General features: G+C 44.7%; 1 protein-coding gene across 1 annotated transcript; it reads right to left on the bottom strand.

Moving 5' to 3' along the window:
• Positions 1-9,222: 9,222 nt before the first annotated feature.
• On the bottom strand, positions 9,223-14,541 carry Pole4 (DNA polymerase epsilon 4, accessory subunit). Its single transcript, XM_052721073.1, has 4 exons — positions 14,260-14,541; positions 13,728-13,812; positions 13,038-13,079; positions 9,223-9,965 (listed from the first exon to the last, which is right to left on the bottom strand). Exons 1-4 carry the CDS (start codon positions 14,473-14,475, stop codon positions 9,952-9,954), a joined length of 357 nt encoding a protein of 118 aa, XP_052577033.1. The 5' UTR covers positions 14,476-14,541; the 3' UTR covers positions 9,223-9,951.
• Positions 14,542-18,154: the final 3,613 nt, after the last annotated feature.

Below are 18,154 nucleotides of genomic sequence, written 5' to 3' on the forward strand. Positions count from 1 at the left end.
TGTGGCACTGCAATCTGTTAGACTCATTTCATTACTGAAGTAGAATACTTCATTAATTAGTATGAAGCTGCAGGGAGGGAATTACTTATTTTTTAGAATAGGCATTAGAGAAGAGACCATGTTGCATATCATACACTCCCCTCAACCAAACACATTTCGTTTCCACAGATCAGCATGCATTATTTAATTTATATGTTTGTTTTGAAACAGGGTCTCATGTAGCCCAGGTTGGTCTCAAACTCACTATGTAGCCTAGGCTGGCCTAGAATTCCTACTTCTCCAACCTCTACCTTCCAAGTACTGGGATGGCAGGTGTATACCACCGGGAGGCAGCAAGCTCTTTATTGAAGAGCTGTATGAGCTTCAACACTTGGCTGGCAACTTGCATGAATGGATAACTCTGCTCTCAGAAGCCATAGGTCATTAAACAAAAATCCCAGTGCCAGGTGTGGGATACCTGCCTATGAGTATTAGTCAGGGAGACCCCAGAGGCTTTCATAACAATGGAAGTTGCAGGACATGATGACTCACACTTTTAATCCCAGAACTCAGGAGGCAGAGGCAGGTGGATCTCTGTAAGCTAGAAGCCAGCCTGGTCTATATAGTGAGTTTCAGAACAAATAAGGTTACATAGACAAATAAAATAAACAAGTAAAAACGAAAGCTATTGCCATTGCTCCTGATCACCCACCAGAACTAAATAAAAAGACCTCCATTGCTAAAGATACCACATACTCTGGAAACACACAGATAAATCAAGTTGGAACTTCAGCTTCCTCCCCTCTGACTAGCATTCCTAGTGCTGGAAGGTGTTATGCAGACTGCTGTGGGAGAAAAGGCATTATTAACAGTCTTACCCAGATGTGGACCCTGGATACTAACAACACTGACCTGCCAGACAAGATGTTCCCACAGGTGCAGTAGTGGTATGGTGTCTGGGGGACAACCAACTCCATGAGGCCCTTTCTCTGGAAATGAATATACACCCAGGACTATAAACTGTTTGAAAGTCCATGGGAGGAGGAGGCCATAGACCCTAAGGGAGAACATACTATGTTAAGTGGACATGCAGCCAAACTGCTTTCTACTTCTCAGCCAGAAAAACTTCCTTCTGCAATGGGAGACAGTTAATGCGGAGACTCGACTGCTCAAAGGACAGAATAGGGGACTACTGAGTGCTCAGTCCTATTTAGGACATTTGCATCATTCCTTCCAGGGCCCAGGAGACAACACAGAAGTGGGGATGGAGGGACTCTAAGGCCTCGAGAGAGGAAAGAGTGCTGTGAAATACTGTCTCCCGAATAAACATGGCCATCATAGTCACAGACACAGAGCAAATGTGACTGACTGCACAAAAAATAGCCGGGCAGTGGTGGCTCATGCCTTTAATCCAGGGGTTTCTCAACCTTCCTAATGCTGTGACCCTTGAATACAGTTCCTCATGTTGTGGTAATCCCTTGTCTTAGTTAGGGTTTCTATTGCTGTGAAGAGATACCATGACCACGGTAAGTCTTAAAAAGGAAAACATTTGCCGGGCGGTGGTGGCGCACACCTTTAATCCCAGCACTCAGGAGGCAGAGCCAGGCAGATCTCTGTGAGTTTGAGGCCAGCCTGGTCTCCAAAGCGAGTTTTAGGAAAGGCTCAAAGCTACACAGAGAAACCCTGTCTCGAAAAACCAAAAAAAAACAACAACAAAAATGGAAAACATTTAATCGAGGCTGGTTTACAGTTTCAGAGGTTTACTCCATTATTGTCATGTGGGAAACATGGTGGGATGTGAGAGGATGGGCTGCCCCTAGACCCAGACAATTAAGAGCCACATAAAACAATGAATTCCAGACATTTCCTGCCATAACCTAAAGGATATGATAGATTATATACCACAGCTCAGAGGGAGCAAGTTTCCTGCAGACAAGAAATGGGATGTCTAATTGCCAGAGAAAATGGGTCTGCCGGTGATATAAATGCATGACATAAACTGCTAAAGGATACAGCAATTTCCTTGCAGCTGCAACACTCTAATCAGCTCAAACCAAGCGTCTCCAACCTGAAGTAAGCACCAATCCTGAGCCTGTGACTCTACAGAGTTGGAATTCCCCTAGACCCCCACCCCTAACCACTATAAAAATTCTATCCTGTTTCTGCCTGGGGTCCCTCTCACTCCACTGCTGTGGCAGATGGACAAGGGGCCCGGGTTTGAACTCGTGAATTAAAAAGACTCTTTGCTTTTGCATTTGGATCAGTCTCTTGGTGGTCTTTGGGGACATCAGACTTTGGGTGCAACAGTGTGCAGGCAGACATGGTACTGGAGAAGAAGCTGAACGTTCTACATCTTGATCCTCAGGCAGCAGGAGAGGCTGTGTCCCACATTGGGCATAGTTTGAGCATATGAAACCTCAAAGCCCACCCCCACAGAGACATACTTTCTCCAACAAAGCTACAGCTACTCCAAGGCCATACCTCCTAATAGTGCCATGCCTTATGGGCCCAGCATTCAAACACATGATTCTATGGGGACTATACCTATTCAAACCACCACACCCCCCCAACCATAAAATTATTTTCATTGCTACTTCATAACTGTAATTATGCTATTGTTATGAAAAATAATGTAAATATCTGATATGCAGATGGTCTTAGATGACCCTCTGAGGGATCAAGACCCATGGGTTGAGAACCACTGCTTTAACCCCAGCAGAGGCAGGTGAGTTCAAGGCCAAGACCAGCCTGCTCTACAGAGCAAGTTCCAGGGCCACACAGAGAAACCCTGTCTCAAAAAACAAAACAAACAAATAAAAAAAAAAAAAAACAAGACATGGAAATGGGTGAGGGATTACTTGGGAAAAGGGGGACCTGCAGGGGTGGGTGGAGAAGAGAGGATAATGGGTATGAGCATGTATATTGTATACATGAATGAAACTGACAAAACTTAAATTCTTTCAAAGTTTAAAACTTTAAAAATTGTAAATTTTTTTTTTTTTTTTTTTTTTTTGGTTTTTTGAGACAGGGTTTCTCTGTGTAGCTTTGCGCCTTTTCCTGGAACTCACTTGGTAGCCCAGGTTGGCCTCGAACTCACAGAGATCCGCCTGGTTCTGCCTCCCGAGTGCTGGGATTAAAGGCATGCACCACCACCGCCCGGCAAAAATTGTAAAATTTTTAAATGACTAAGACTGACTAAATTTGCTTTGTAGTTGTGATAATCCTTACAACATGAAGAGCCACAGAGATGCTAACAAATCTTGTCCTGGTTAACCTTGATTGTAACTTGGCACAATTTAGAGTCATCTAAGAAGAAAGCCTCCATTGAGAAACTGCCAGGAGCAGATTGGAGATTACTTTGATGAGGAACTGCTATGGGGGCTCAGCCCACAGTGGGCGGTGCCATCTTTAGGCAGGCAGCCCTGGGCAGCTTAAGAGAACTAGCTAAGCATGCGCCCAAAGCAAGCCTGCAAGCACCTTGACCTGCCTTTATGATTGACTGCGACCTGGAAACGTAAGATGAAATAAACCCTTTCCTCCTCTAAATTGCTCTGGTCGGTGTTTTATCACAGCAACAGAAAGCAAACCAGAATTGACCTAGAGAAGTATTTGCCTCTTTAAAAAGATAGAATTCTCCTAATACCATTTCAAATTCAAAACAAAAGTATTGCAACTAACAAAATTCGGAGAATGAAACAAAAAGACCTCCCCAAGAAAAACAAGTTTCTATAAGAAAGGAGGGAAGAAATATAAAACCCAAGATGAGATAGAGAACATTCCGAACCAATAGTTAGAAAACTTAAAGGGGAAAATGCCTTAAATTCTAGCTGCTCTGAGATACTTAGCATGAAGTGGAAACATCAGATCCCTGGTTCTATACAGATTAAGAGAGCAAACTACTCTTCAGAAGACAGGAGTTTCATTCCCAGAACCATATCAGCTCTGGGGGATCTAATTGACACCTCTGGCCTCTTCAGGCAAACGTGCTTATGTACACAGACACACACATGCATACAAAAAGTGCCTGCAGATAATAATTAGGCTTTATAATGTTAGCATCAGGGTCCAGTAATTCACTTTCTCCTCCATCCAGCTCTATTCTAGCACACACCCAGCCAGACACACTGGAAATGCCCAACCCCTTCTGGCCCACTGGCCCAGGATTTGACACTGAGGAAGGAGCGCATGGAGATACTGAGAAGGGAAGTCCTGCTTCTCCACAGCCTGAGAAGGACATGCAGAAAGGCAGGGTCCTGGGAAGCCCAAGAGCTTCCTTAGACTTGTCTCACCAACAGAGCTGAACACAAGGAAGAATTACTCATCAAACATTAAAATATGTACGTGGTGGGACTGGGACAAAGTATTTGCATAACGCATTTGATAAATGCAAATTAAAAACCACAGTGACATGCCGCGAGCCATTACAGTGACTAAATGTTTCTTCCGTTTTTCAAGAGCCAGCTCACTTATTTCAATAATACAACTTGAAAGTCACCCGCAGCAGGGACGAGACAACAGCTTCCATTAACAAATCACTGTAGAGAACGCGGAAGGACGGCTCGGGTGGGCAAGGGGCGTGGCAAACTCACGAGACTGAGATCAGCAGAGAAAGCCTAGCACCCAAGCCAGATGCTGGGGCTACAGCGGTCAGGATCAAGTCCTGGAAAAACTCACTCTGGCAGAATCTGTACAGGGACTGAGTGAGGCTCTATCTACGGAGGTCGCCATTGATCTTAGCTTCAAGACACTGCCCACATTTCTGGACACTTTGCCCCTGTATCTGCAAAGCCAGCAACAGTTAAGAAAGGCCTTTTCTCCCATGCTTTGAATTTGACATCCTTTTATCCTTGGTCAGGAGAAAGCTCTGCATATATACATATACATATACATATACATATACATATACATATACATATACATATACATATATATATATGATTTATTTATTTTATGTATGTAAGTGCACTATCTGCATGTATGACTTTATGCCAGAAGACGGCATCAGATCCCACTACAGATGGTTGTGAGCCACCATGTGGTTGCTAGGATTTGAACTCTCCCTCCAGCCCCCCACCCCTCCACCCGGAAAGCGCTACTCTTAAGGGAGTGTGTAATTATTGGAGCTTACTGAGGCAGCCCAGGATAACCAACTTTAATGTAAATTGACTAGTCAACTTAAATTCTATCTACATCTTGGTTTTTTGGTTTTTGTTTTGTTCTTTTGGGTTTTTTTTTTTTTTTTTTTTGAGTTTTTGCCTGTAATATGACATCACAGTCATGTCACCGGGGAAAAGAAGTCTAAAGAGCAGGAAGTTCGACACGCATTTTACACCACAATCTAGCACCCAAAAGTAGAAAGGAAACAAAAATCAAAATCTCTAACTGTAACATGAATCTTAAAAGGTCTTATTAATAAAATCAAACCTGAGGCCAGTTATTGGGGTGAATGCTGGAAGATCAGAGAAGCAGAACAAGCCACAGCTACCTCGCCTCACCAGTTCCTCAGCTGATCCTGTTTCCTCAGACTGAGTCCTCATCCAAATGGATCTCAGCTGAACTGCTTCTCAAAAGCCTGAAAGCTTAACCAGCTCTAGTTCCTGGTTTTCACGCCTTATATACCTTTCTGCTTTCTGCCATCACTTCCTGGGATTATAGGCTCACTTTCCGGGATTAAAGGCGTGAGTCACCATGCCTGGCTGCTTCCAGTGTGGCTTTAAACTCACAGAGATCCAGACAGATCTTTGCCTCTGGATTGCTAGGATTAAAGGTGTGAGTGCCACCATTTTCTGGTCTCTATATCTAGTGGCTGTTCTGTTCTCTGACCCCAGATAAATTTATTAGGGTGCACGATATATTGGGGAACACATTATCACCACAATCTAACTGAACTCAATACTAACTTTCTTTTCTTTTGGGACAGTGTCTCACTATGTAGACCAGGCTGGCCTCACACTCAAGAGATCCACCTGCCTCTGTCTCATGAATGCTGGGAGTAAAGTAGATATGATAAGATAAAAAAGGAGATTATGGAATCTACTTTTAAAAAGGAACTACTTGTTTTAAATAAGATAAGTAATGAAAATTTTTTGGTCTGAGTTTATCAGATGTTACTGGACTGGACATTATTAATATATATAATGGTGTTTTTATCTGAATCTGTCAAATGTTAATGGACTAGACATCATTAATGTAATCTTGAAAGTATATTGTATATACTTACTGGATATAACTTTTCTTGTACTAGTTATAAGCTTTTTTAAATTTTAGACAAAAAGAAAGGAAATGTGGTATTGTATTCCCCCAAATATTATGCATGCTAATAAACTTATCTGGGGTCAGAGACAGAGCAGCCACAATATTAAACATGAGAATAGGCAGTGGTAGCACACGCCTTTAATCCTAGCATTCCAGAGGCAGAAATCCATGTGTTCAAGGATACAGCCAAGCATGGTGACTCACGCCTTTAATCCCAGAAAGCGAGCCTTTAATCCCAGGGAGTGAGGCAGAAAGCAGAACGATATATAAGGCGTGAGGACCAGAAACTAGAAGCATTTGGCTGGTTAAGCATTTGGCTGGTTAAGCATTTGCCTGGTTAAGCATTTGGCTGGTTAAGCTTTCAGGCTTCTAGCAGCAGTTCAGTGGAGAGCCATTGGGATGAGGACACAGAAGCCTCCAGTCTGAGGAAACAAGACCAGCTGAGGATCCGGTGAGGTAGCTGTGGCTTGTTCTGTCTCTCTGATCTACCAGCATTGACCCCAATAACTGGCTCGGGTTTGATTTTATTAATAAGAACTTTTATATTCCTGCTACAATAAAGGGATGTGCCACCATGCCTGGCTCAATACTACTACCTTTTTAAATCATGTGCACTGCTTACATAACTTATTTTATGTGTATGAGTGCTTTGCCTGTGTGTGTGTATACACACACCATGTGAGTGCCTGGTACCTACAGAGGTCAGAAGAGCATGTCAGATTCCCTAGAACTAAAGTTAGGGATGGTTGTCAGTCACTAATTGGGTACTGGGAACTGGGAACCAACCCAGGTCCTCTGTTCGAGCAACAAGTGTTCTTAACCACTGAGCCAACTCTCTAGTCCAATATGAGATGGTTTCACCTACCTAATCTTTATTTATCTATTTATTTTGAGACAGGGTTACTATGTGTAGTCTGGGCTATCCTGGAACTGTAGAGCAGGCTAGCTTCGAACTCAAGAGATCCACCTGCCTCTGCCTCCTGAATGCTGGATCAAAGGCATGCATCTCTGTGCCCAGAAAATTTTCAAACGTATTAACTCATATTTTTCTAGTGACAGCATCTAATATCCTTTCTGTTTACATTTTTTAAAAGTACACCAACATTAAGGAATTTTTATATTTCAAGAATGTGGCCAAAGTAGAAGGTTCAACAGGTAGAAGTATTTGCTACACCAACACAAGAAGCCGAGTTCAGATCCCTGGCATCCATGTAAAGGCTGGGTGAACATAGCAACCCACCAATAATCCCATCACAGAGGCAGGATGGGGCTGCTGGGACCACAGCAAGCTGGCTAGATCAACCAAACTAGCAAGCTGAGTTTAAAGACCCTGCCTCAATAAAGTGGGACAATTGAGGAAAACAACCAGCATCAAACTCTGGCTTACACACATATGTGAACATGCATGCACGCCACACACACACAAATGAAAATAAACACAAACATTAACCTTGTTATATAAAGAAATGCTGATAACATACACTGATTAATCTCTCCCTATTGGCCAAAGTCTATAATTTTAACTTCCTCTTGAAAAAAGGTATGCACATTCAAATATGTGTAATAACAGGCCTATTGGTGGGTCTATGTAACACTCAAAATTATATTCAGTTACAGGTTTAACTAATCACAGAAAAAATACAAACCAGGCCGGGGAAGAGGCTACAGGGTACTTGGCCAGCATTAGTCAAGGCTGTCAACACAATCAAAAACAGGGAAAGGGCCAGCAAGACGGCTCAACAAGAAACCACACCTGCTGCAGGAGCCATGGAGCCGGCCTGGCCCAGCTGCCTTGAGAGGCATGCTCACAGGTTTTCAGGTTAGGGTCCACGGCTCCTGGGGCACCTCCTGGGGCACCATGTGCCTTCCAGCTCCTGAGAGGCTGGCACACTCCCTCAGGCAGTGAAGCGTTCCCTCAGAAGTCAAGGAAACATGGAGGCTCGACAGGACAATTGGTCTCAGACATTAATCTGGTGTACCCTGTATAGCTTGCCAATTTCATTGTATTTTGGCAATACAACTGTATTGATCCTGGCAACTGCCATTATATTCTGTTTCTGATAAAGGTATAAAAAGTCTGATTACTCTCAATAAAATTGTCACAGCCTCAGTTGTGCTGTGGCCCCTCCAACCAGCCTCATTTAATTCCTCAAAACCATATCAGGTGACCTTGGTAAATAAACATTGGTTTATTTACAATAAATCTGTTCCTGTGCCATGGCACCCATAGGCACAAGCATACACACTCACAATTAAAACAGAGACAGACAGACAGACAAGGAAATAGAGCTGGCAAGATGGACCGGCAATTAGGGCCTGATGACCCGAGTTTGATCCCCGAAACCCACATAAAAGCAGATCCCTGCATGTGCAACCACACACAAATGAAAAACAAAACTAAGAAACTTGAGGAAAGACTGGGGAGACACAGGAAGCAAGAATAATTTAATACTCTGGATTAACTCTCAAAACAAAGGATATTAATAGAAAAAAATAAGTGAAATTCAAATAAAACATTGAACTCAACAAACAGCAACCCATTAATGTCAGTTCCTGGTAACACTGAAATGTTAGTCATGGGGGACCCATAAGCAGGACCCAAAAACACTTTTCTATAAATCTAGTATTTTTCTGAAAGTTTATTTTGAACATGTTACAAGATTGAGTTTACTATTCTGGAGAAAACATCCTGCAGACTTTGTATCTTAAGAGATCTACACTGCAGAACACTATAAGAAGCCCTGGCCAAGGCTTTCTGTTGCCTTCCTGAACATTCTAAGTTCTCCAAACACACTGCCCACACCTTCTCACAAAAAACACAAGAAAATGAATTGAGCCAGGCACTGGAGGAGTAAGGGAAAGGAAGTTACTGTCCCATGTACATGCTGTTCCAGCCTGAGAACATTATCCCAAGTTCTGGAGGCCAATGATGGTGATGGTGGTGCAACACTCTGAAAATATTCAATGCCACTGAGCAACACACTGAAAAGCGGTTAAAACGGGAAACTTTATATTATGTCTATTTCACAACTTAAAGGGTACAAATACATATCATAGCACAGATAAAATTTAAATAACATGATGGAAATTATGTCATACACCAAAGACTCATGTCAATCTGTTCACAGGAAAATGTTCAAAATCTTGCTACACATACCTATGCATATCTCGAAAGAAAAAAATCCCACCAAATTTTACAGTTTAAATTGTTTATGACAAATGAACCATACTTCAATAAAACTGCTAGGACATCGCTTTGACTCCTAAGGAGAAGTGGATCCCATAAATTAAATTATAGACCCACGTTCCAATGACATGCTGAGAAAGAACCAAGTTAATAAAAAGGTGACTCAGGATGGTTGGTAGAAAGTCTGCACCTGACCACCTGGTTCTCCAGTCACAGGGCAAGAGCAAAGGCAGGACTCGAAAACACGGAACGAAGCTGAGCAGAGACCTTCACTCTGGTCTTCCTGCTCAGTGAGCCACTGTGTAAAGTCCTTCCGTCCAGCAGCAGCTACATCCAGGCCTGAAGTGGAAGACAGACTCGAGTAACGGAAGACTTGGTTGGTGGAGAATGCTCTCATAGAGCTCTGCTTCGTGCAGCTTGGGAAAGTAGAAGAGGACTGTGTAACTGGCAGACTCTCCAAAGCTGAGGCTGGCACAGGGAAAGGGGAAGGTGCGGGCGGCAAAGGCTCACAAAATCATCCAGCTCCGCAATCAATCCAAAGTGCCTAAAAACACAAAGGGCAATGTGTAAAGCAAGCAAGGTGTCTCAGTCTGGGGGCGTGTGCCAAACCGGGCAGTTAAAGCACATAGGGTGTTGCTGGTAACAGCAGTTCCAATCTGAGGAACACCTATCCAAAAGTCCCAGCGGGAGACGTCACTGAAGAAGTAGCCAGTGGGAATTAAACCTACAACGCACAGAATTGGAACTAGAGCTGGAAAAGAGCTAAAGAATCGATACATTACTCAATGAACATTAAAAATAATAAAGGCTCCCTGAGCAAAGCATTTATAATTTTAAAAACGATTCCCTTCTACATGTATTTTTGTATGTGAGTGTGTATATACCATGCCCAGAGATGCCAGAAGAAGGCATCAAGATCCCCTGGAGCTAGAGTTCCAGAGGTTGTGAGCCACCTAATGTGGGTGCTGAAACTGAACTGGGTTCCTCGACTATCCTACAGTCTTAACTGTTGAGCCATCTCTCCAGTCCCTCAAATCTTTTTTCAGAAAGTCCCAGTTTATGTTGGCACCTGAGCACACAAGTTTGCATACTCTCCAAGATTCTATTCAAAAGAGAGGAAGCTTTTAAAAAGACATAAATCCACAATACAGAATGAAGATCCACTAACAGTTGGGCAATTCCAAGAACAGAAAAAGAATGAATCACCAACATCTCACTGAAGCATATTTATAAACACAGCAAAACAGACTGGAGCCTAATAGAGGGGATGCAAGAGAAGAGGCGCTATCCCCACCCCAGAACCAGCAGAAGGCACTAGACCAGTGGTTCTCAACCTGTGGGTCACAACCCTTCAGCAAATCTCTATCTCCAAATATATTTAATTACAACTCACAACAGTACAAAGTTAAAGTTATAAAAGGGTCAGCACCACATGAGGAACTGTGTTAAAGGGTCGCTGCATTAGGAAGGTTGAGAACCACTGCGCTAGACCTAGTTACCAGGACTGATAGGACAGGAAGTGAAAGGAAAGGAGCTGATGCCCCACAGGACACAGGCTCGCCTCCCCACATGCCTCATACAACCCTCCCTATATGCAGAAGCCAGGGACTTAAACATATATAGAGAAGAAGGAAAAAAATCACAGGAGTTTCTTCAAAATAACCAAGTGACCTGGCTATCCAGGGAAACTAAAGCAGCCTCGGCTACCACACGCCCAGGAAGCATTCTGCATTCTGGCCTGTGGGGCCTCAGTATGATATCTGCTCCCATGCCTGTTCACCCCGAAGTGAAGGTACAAAGCACCAACCACACCACTTTACAGACACACGGCTTCCCAAACAGCCTCATCATCCCTCACGTTTGCACAGAAGAACAGCACTGGACTGAAGAAGCCTACACAGTACAAGGAGAGGCCAAAGGCAGTTTTTAATCCTATAATAAAGCATAATTCAGGGGACTAAACATTAGAAAAATCAAACCAGAGAGATACCTGGAACTAAAAACTCATAACTTTCTTGGGAGTTTTGTACTGTTGTTTGAGGAAGTATGTCACTGGTCAGGCTGGATTGGAGCTCCTTTTGTAGCAGAGGCTAACTGAAAACTTAAAATCCTCCTGCCTCAGTGCCCTAAGGACTGCGATTTACAGGCATGAGCCACCATGACTGCCAACTTGGGCAAATCTCTGTTGAGAAAAAGGAATAAAGCTAAGCTTATTATAAGAATAAAATTTCTCAATAATTGAAAACGAATCAAGAGGCAAATCTACAACCTTGAGAGGGCAAAGTCACGAATTAAGGCCAGCCTCCAAAGCTATGGTGGCCTGAAGGCATCTGCCAACCAACCTGTCAGAGGGGCTGTTTGGCAGGCTGAGGGAAGCAACAGTCACACCTCTGTCTGTCCAAATGGGAAGGTGGAATAACCCCCTTTAAGTGGGAGTCTCATAATCACTACCAGAAATAACAAGTCAATCTATCAGTTAAATACTTCGGGCTATCACAAACAACATAATATTAAACTTTTACATACCTAACTACATGGTCTTACATAATAAACAGAATCAGAATTATAAGTGAAATTAACCTGCAGCTATGATTGGAGAATTTAACAGGCAATTCTTACCTGGTAACTAATAACAATGAGTAAAGAAAACAGGAAATCTGCAGAGTGTCCCTTGACTTTGCACCAGCAACTACAACACTCTCTCTTCAAGCACACACAGAACACTGCCCAGGGTGACCATACACTCAGCTATAAAGCCAGGTGGGCGACTAACAGAAGCGGTTATTAAGACAGACAGGTGGAAAGACAAAGATCTACAACTTAAAGACAATACCCAAAAACCTAGACTTGCAGCAGACATTAGGAAGGCATCTTTCAAAAATAACATATAAAGAGTGCCGGGGCATAGGCTGACACACAGAGGCAGAACAGAGTGAAAAGAGTAACTGAAGATTATATTAATATTATTATTATATTATTATTTACTGGCACTTGGGAGATGATGCAGGAAGAGAAGGAATTCAAGGTCACTCTCAGCTACACAGTGAATTCAAGGTGCTTAGCTACATGAGACCCTGTCTTTATAAGTTAGCAACCGAGGGTGGAGAAACTACTCGGTGACTAAGAGTGCTTGCTGCTCTTCCAGAGGACCTGAGTTCAGTTCACAGCACCCAGTTTAGCAGCTCACAACCACCTCTAACTCCAGCTCCAGGGGATTGGATGCCCTCTTCTAGCCCGTGGGTATCTGCACACATGTGGTATATCATATACTCACACAAAAACACATACACATAAATAAAAATTAATCTCTAAAAAAATTTACAAATTGTTTCTAATTCCTAACATCATATTTGGGATGGAGATTTAAGTAGGATTCAAATTGTAAATCCAGCTAACTCTACCGGTGTTTTTTATACTCCCTCCTTCTCCTTTTAAGCTAGCAGTTTCCCAGTAGAAACTCTAATTCCCAAAAACGGAAAATGTTCCCCCCCCCCATAAAAATAAGAACCAGGGAGAACTGTTCCCATGTACACAGAGGAGAACCAGGCGTGTGTTTTTATAAGGTTTGAATTCATGTCATCTGCAGGGAAATGATTTATGCAGCTGGTGAACTCACCTTCTAGAAAAGCGAATTCATCCACAGCTTCTATAGCATTATCTGAAACACAAGGAAAAGGGGTACTTGATTAGCTCTTGTCATTTGGACGTCAGACCCAAAACTGCACAGTCCACATAGTACCAAGGCATGGGATTTTATGCGAATGACATCATGTATAAAATATGTATCCCTTGATGTCGTGAGATCCATTTGTACACTATTAATTCTTACATATAAAATCCCATGCAAATGCTGTTCAGTAAGACCTCCTACAGTCCTGTTTAAAACCTAAATTCACTTTTCTCTCCGCTCTAAGGTTACTAGAAAGAGTCTGGCAGCGTAGAAGGGGGTGAGAGATACAGCTGTAAAGGTTTACACACGTGCAAGTGTTACCAGCTAGATGAAGAAACCACAAACCAAACTTCCCCTTGCCTCAGTGATGCCTTGTGAATCAACTATAAGAAAGCCTGGGGCATGGAGTGGGAAGAGGACTGAAGGCCTTTAATCCCCCCCAGTACTCAGGAGGCAGAGGTAGGCGTATCTCTGTGAGTTCCAGGTCAGCCTGATCTACAGATCGAGTTCTAGCTAGACGTTATTACACAGAGAAACCCTGTCTCAAAAAACCAAAATGAACTAACGAACAAAAGAAAGCCAGCCAGCCTAGCCCCCGGTTCCCTTGTCCACCCCGAGGTACCACAGTGACTCTACCCAAATCTCTCCTCTGGAGGGTTTTCCTCTTTCCTTGTTGAGCACAGCAGTAGGCATCTTTTGCAATAGTCTCCACGAACAGTTCCTGCGAAACAAACAAGCACAGGTAAGATCAGTTCATTCTAGTCCACTGGGGGGGGGGGGGGGGCGATCCTGTGTATTAGGGGAGCAAGAAGGGTGAGGGGAACTCTATCACACAGGAAAGTTCTAGAAGCTAAGGTTGCCCTAAGCTTCATGAAGATACTTCTGCTATTCCTTTCCCCAACAGGCTAGCTCATCATCCCCCTGCTGATGCTTATAAATCCACCTCACTCATTCCCTAGGGACCCCTTCAAGCTCTGTGCGAGCCACCGGAGCCGCAAACTAAAGTGGCGTGAACAAACTCAAAGCGCCCTGCAGAAGCCTTCCCTAGGCCTCCTGCCAAGCAAGTCAGCACACCTGGGCCCGCCGCGCCCCGCCCCTCGCGCCCGCCGCGCCCCGCCCCCAGAACGCCACGCCCCCCGACCCCGGCGCCCTGGCTTTCCCGTCGCACCGCGGCACGCGCCAGGATAAAGATGGCTTCCTGTCCCGCGAGCGTTACGTCAGGGTCCGCCTTCACCAAAGCCTTTACTCTCGCCAGAGGCAGCCTCGAGAGCCGAGCCCCGGGTGCACTCGTCGGGGCCTGGGCCTGCGGAGCTGCTGCCTCCCCTCCGGAAGCCTCCTCCTCTCTGGGCGTCCCGCTCCCAGCCGCCGCCGCCGCCGCCGCCATCCCCACCCTGAACGTGCTGCGCGCGATCGCCGGCTGAGCGCGCACACGCCGCGCCGGCCCCTTTCCCGCGCCGGCTGGAGGCCACGCCCTCCGGTGTGGGCGTGGCTCCTCCCTCCCAAAGCGGGGCGCGCCGGAAACGCCCTCTCTGGCCGGAGTGTCTGGTGTTGCCTTCCGGGTGTGGCCTAGCCGGAAGTCCGGATGCCTCGCCCGATCCTGGGTTGGCGCTGAGAGTTAAACTCTAGGCTGGCCTAGGGGCGCCACGGGCGTCCCCACCGCACAGCGCCGCGCCGCGCTGCGGGACGCCGCACCCGGGCCAGCGTTGTTGGTGACCGTGTTTTAGGTGGAATGGGACATTTGAGGGGGAGGAATGGGAGAAGTCAGGCCAGGGTGAGGTAACCACTACAAAAAGGCGTGCGGACTTGGAGAGCAAGTTGAGGTGTCTATGGTTGTTCAAACATGGATTGCATCAGAACACCAATGTCCTTACTCCTAAAAAAATAAAAATAAAAATAAATTGAGCCGGGCGGTGGTGGCGCACGCCTTTAATCCCAGGTGGATCTCTGAGTTCGAGGCCAGCCTGGTCTACAGGGAGGAGTTCCAGGCCAGCTAGGACTACATAGTAAGACTCCATCTTTAAGACAGAAAATAGCTTTGGCCTCCAGAAAGGATCTCCAAGAAGCCCCTTCGTCCCCCTTCCCCATGGGTTCTCACACCACACTGAGGTCTGGGATGGGGGAGCAGTTAATACTTGCAATAGGTAAGGGAGATGCTCAGGCAGTAGAGTGCCTGCTGTATACATCAAGGACCCGAGCTCAAAGCACAAGAAGACAAGTAAAAGACCAGGGTGACAGCTAACTCCTATAACCTCTGCACTAAGGGAGTGGGGCTGCTGCAGCTGGCTAGCCTAACCAAACAGCAGGCTTCTGGTTCTGTGTCAGACGCAGTCTCAAGAAATAACAAATACAGACGGGCGGTGGTGGTGCAGCACTCGGGAGGCAGAGGCAGGCAGATCTCTGTGAGTTCGAGGCCAGCCTGGTCTACAGAGCAAGTTCCAGGAAAGGCTCAAAACTACACAGAAAAACCCTGTCTCGAAAAACCAAAACAAACAAACAAAAACACATCACACGCGGGATTTTTAATATGTCATAATAAAAACTCACTTTTAAAACACTGTGTGCCTAGTGTATACCATTTACATTTAGTCATAATACCTGTACTATTGAGGCAGGTAAGTAATTTTATTTACAACTAAGATTGAACCACAAAGTGCTCAATAGTGTGTGAGACCAAAATGAGCCATCTTAGAAATAAGACCAAAATGCTTTCACCCAAAAACTAAGGTCTAAGATTTCTCCTTTTGGGAATAGGCCATTAGTTACTGAAACCAGTCAGTTCAGATTCCAGAAACCAGGAAGTGTAAAAGTACAGAGTCACAAGGTAGTCACGAGGTGATGCCTGCCGGACTATGGAATGTCCTCTCCCTGGTTTCCAGGGTAACTGACCATAAAAATGCCCCCACCTGAGGGCAGCCAATGAGAAATGGTGGCGGGCAACCACTCCCTTAGAAGTAAGATTAAGCCATGATTTCTAGAAAGCCCCTAGAAGCGAGCCAATCAGAATTGTACTAGCACCCCTAAATGATGTAACCTTGTGACTTTTCCCTTTAAAAACTGAGCTTGCAGACAGGTGGGCACTTCCTCCAGCCTCCACTGTGTTGGATGTATTGGACGAAGTCCCTGCCTAGGCTTGTATATCCAGAATTAAACCTTGCTTTTGCATTCCGGCATGCTCGTCTTTGGTGGTCTCTCTGGGGGTCACAATCTGGGCACAACAGTGCACCTGTGGAAGAATGGGAAACTGCAGTCACACTGCATTGGGTAATAACCTGAAATCATTCACTTCCAAATTTAAGTAATAAACTTTGGCCGGATCTACACACAGGCCCCACTAGAGCAGAATGAATCATGGCCAGAATTAAAAGCTCCAGGGGAGGAGAGATGAGTCATGGTACCAGAGCTTTCCTTAGGGCCTTTGTCTTGAATCCTCCCTAATTTGTACTTGAGAAAAGAGAAACACACCAAGGAACTTCATTCTCATTGATTGATTGTTCATAGAAATTGCCTAGATTTCTAATCTTTTCACCCCAACTTAAATGCTATGAATCCAGTGTAACCTACAATGATCTCTGCAGCTGGGCTCCTGCCAGCCTCCCCTCCATTTTGTAACACCCACCAGGCCCTCTCTGCGCCTGGACCACGCAGGCTGTATCTCTAGTTCTTCTGTTCTGACCCAAAGCCTTTCCCCAACTTCAAGTCCCGGCCTCTCTTCCTTGTGGAAACTTCTTTTATCCTGCCCGTGGTTCCACAGTTGAAGTGAAATCATTCATACCACTAAATACCTGTCTTTCAGAATACTGGGCCAAGTAGCATCAGGTCTCTCCCTGTTGGGTTCTTTTTTTTTTTTTTTAATCAGTATTCAACCCTGCTGGCCCCACCTTCCCCAGATTGAAAACTCCTGAAGGAAGATATCCCTGTCTGGTTTTATTCATTGAGTCTCCAGACTGGGATAAAGCGCCTGACATTTAGTAGGCATTCAATAAGTATTTATGGAGTCAATGACTTAATAATAGCTCATCTGAAATTGAAATCTCGTTGGAAGGCGTGTTAGAATCTGAAGGCAAAAGTCATTATTTGAAAATGCCTGCTAAGGGTTTCTGGTCATTTCTGCAATCACTGTCTTGGGCTATCCATTTTTTTTCTCCCCACCCCTGGTGTTTTGAGATTGTAGCCCAGGCTGGCCTAGAAATGGTGACAATCCTCCTGCTTCAGCTTCTCAAGTGCTGGCCCCAAGCCTTCACATTCAGCTTCAAGCAATCAACTTGACATTTGCTTATGTAATTTGTTTAACAAAAGGCAAATACAACTTTAAAAACCTGAGAATCAGTTAGAGAGTGTAATGACTCCTTTGGATCATACCCTCCCTCTGTTCAGCCTCTAAACAGCATTACACAGCAGCAGTGCTCAGAAGTCAGCCTTCAGCTTGTCCCGCGATCTCTTCTGTGGGATCTGGCTGCCCTTGGCATGGTTTATGAGCCATTCTGAGTAGCAATCATGAAGGACCGAAGGCTATCCTAACTCATTTCCAGCAGATTCCTTTTCAGTTCAGTGGTCTGGAATATTAGATTTTCTTATTCTCAAGAAATAATGTGAAGAATTAGAACTGTGTATAGTCTATAAGAAGAGAGAAGAGGAGAGCCTGAGGTTCGAGGCCTTGCCATAGATAACTGAGAGGTACATTAACATGGCAGTCATAAATAAAAGTGATATATAGAGCTGAGTTTGGTGGTGCACACCTCTACTCCCAGCACTCGGAAGGCACAGGCGAGCAGATGGCCACAACTTTGAGGCTAACTTGATCTACATGCACACTCAATTCCAGAGCAGCCAGTGCTATATAGTGAGAAATGGCCTCAAACAAAACAAAACCTAATGTTTGGAATTATTTACCAAATAAGCATACAGTTAGGAATCATTTATGCTGGGCAGTGGTGAGACACACCTTTAATCCCAGCACTTGGGAGGCAGAGGCAGAAGGATCTCCGTGAGTTCCAGGCCAGCCTGGTCTACAAAACGAGTTCCAGGATAGATAGGGCTGTTACACAAAGAAACTCTCTCTCAAA

This window comes from Peromyscus californicus, unplaced genomic scaffold, assembly GCF_007827085.1.
Source record: "Peromyscus californicus insignis strain IS unplaced genomic scaffold, ASM782708v3 Scaffold_6__1_contigs__length_162567912, whole genome shotgun sequence".
Lineage (NCBI taxonomy): Eukaryota > Metazoa > Chordata > Mammalia > Rodentia > Cricetidae > Peromyscus > Peromyscus californicus.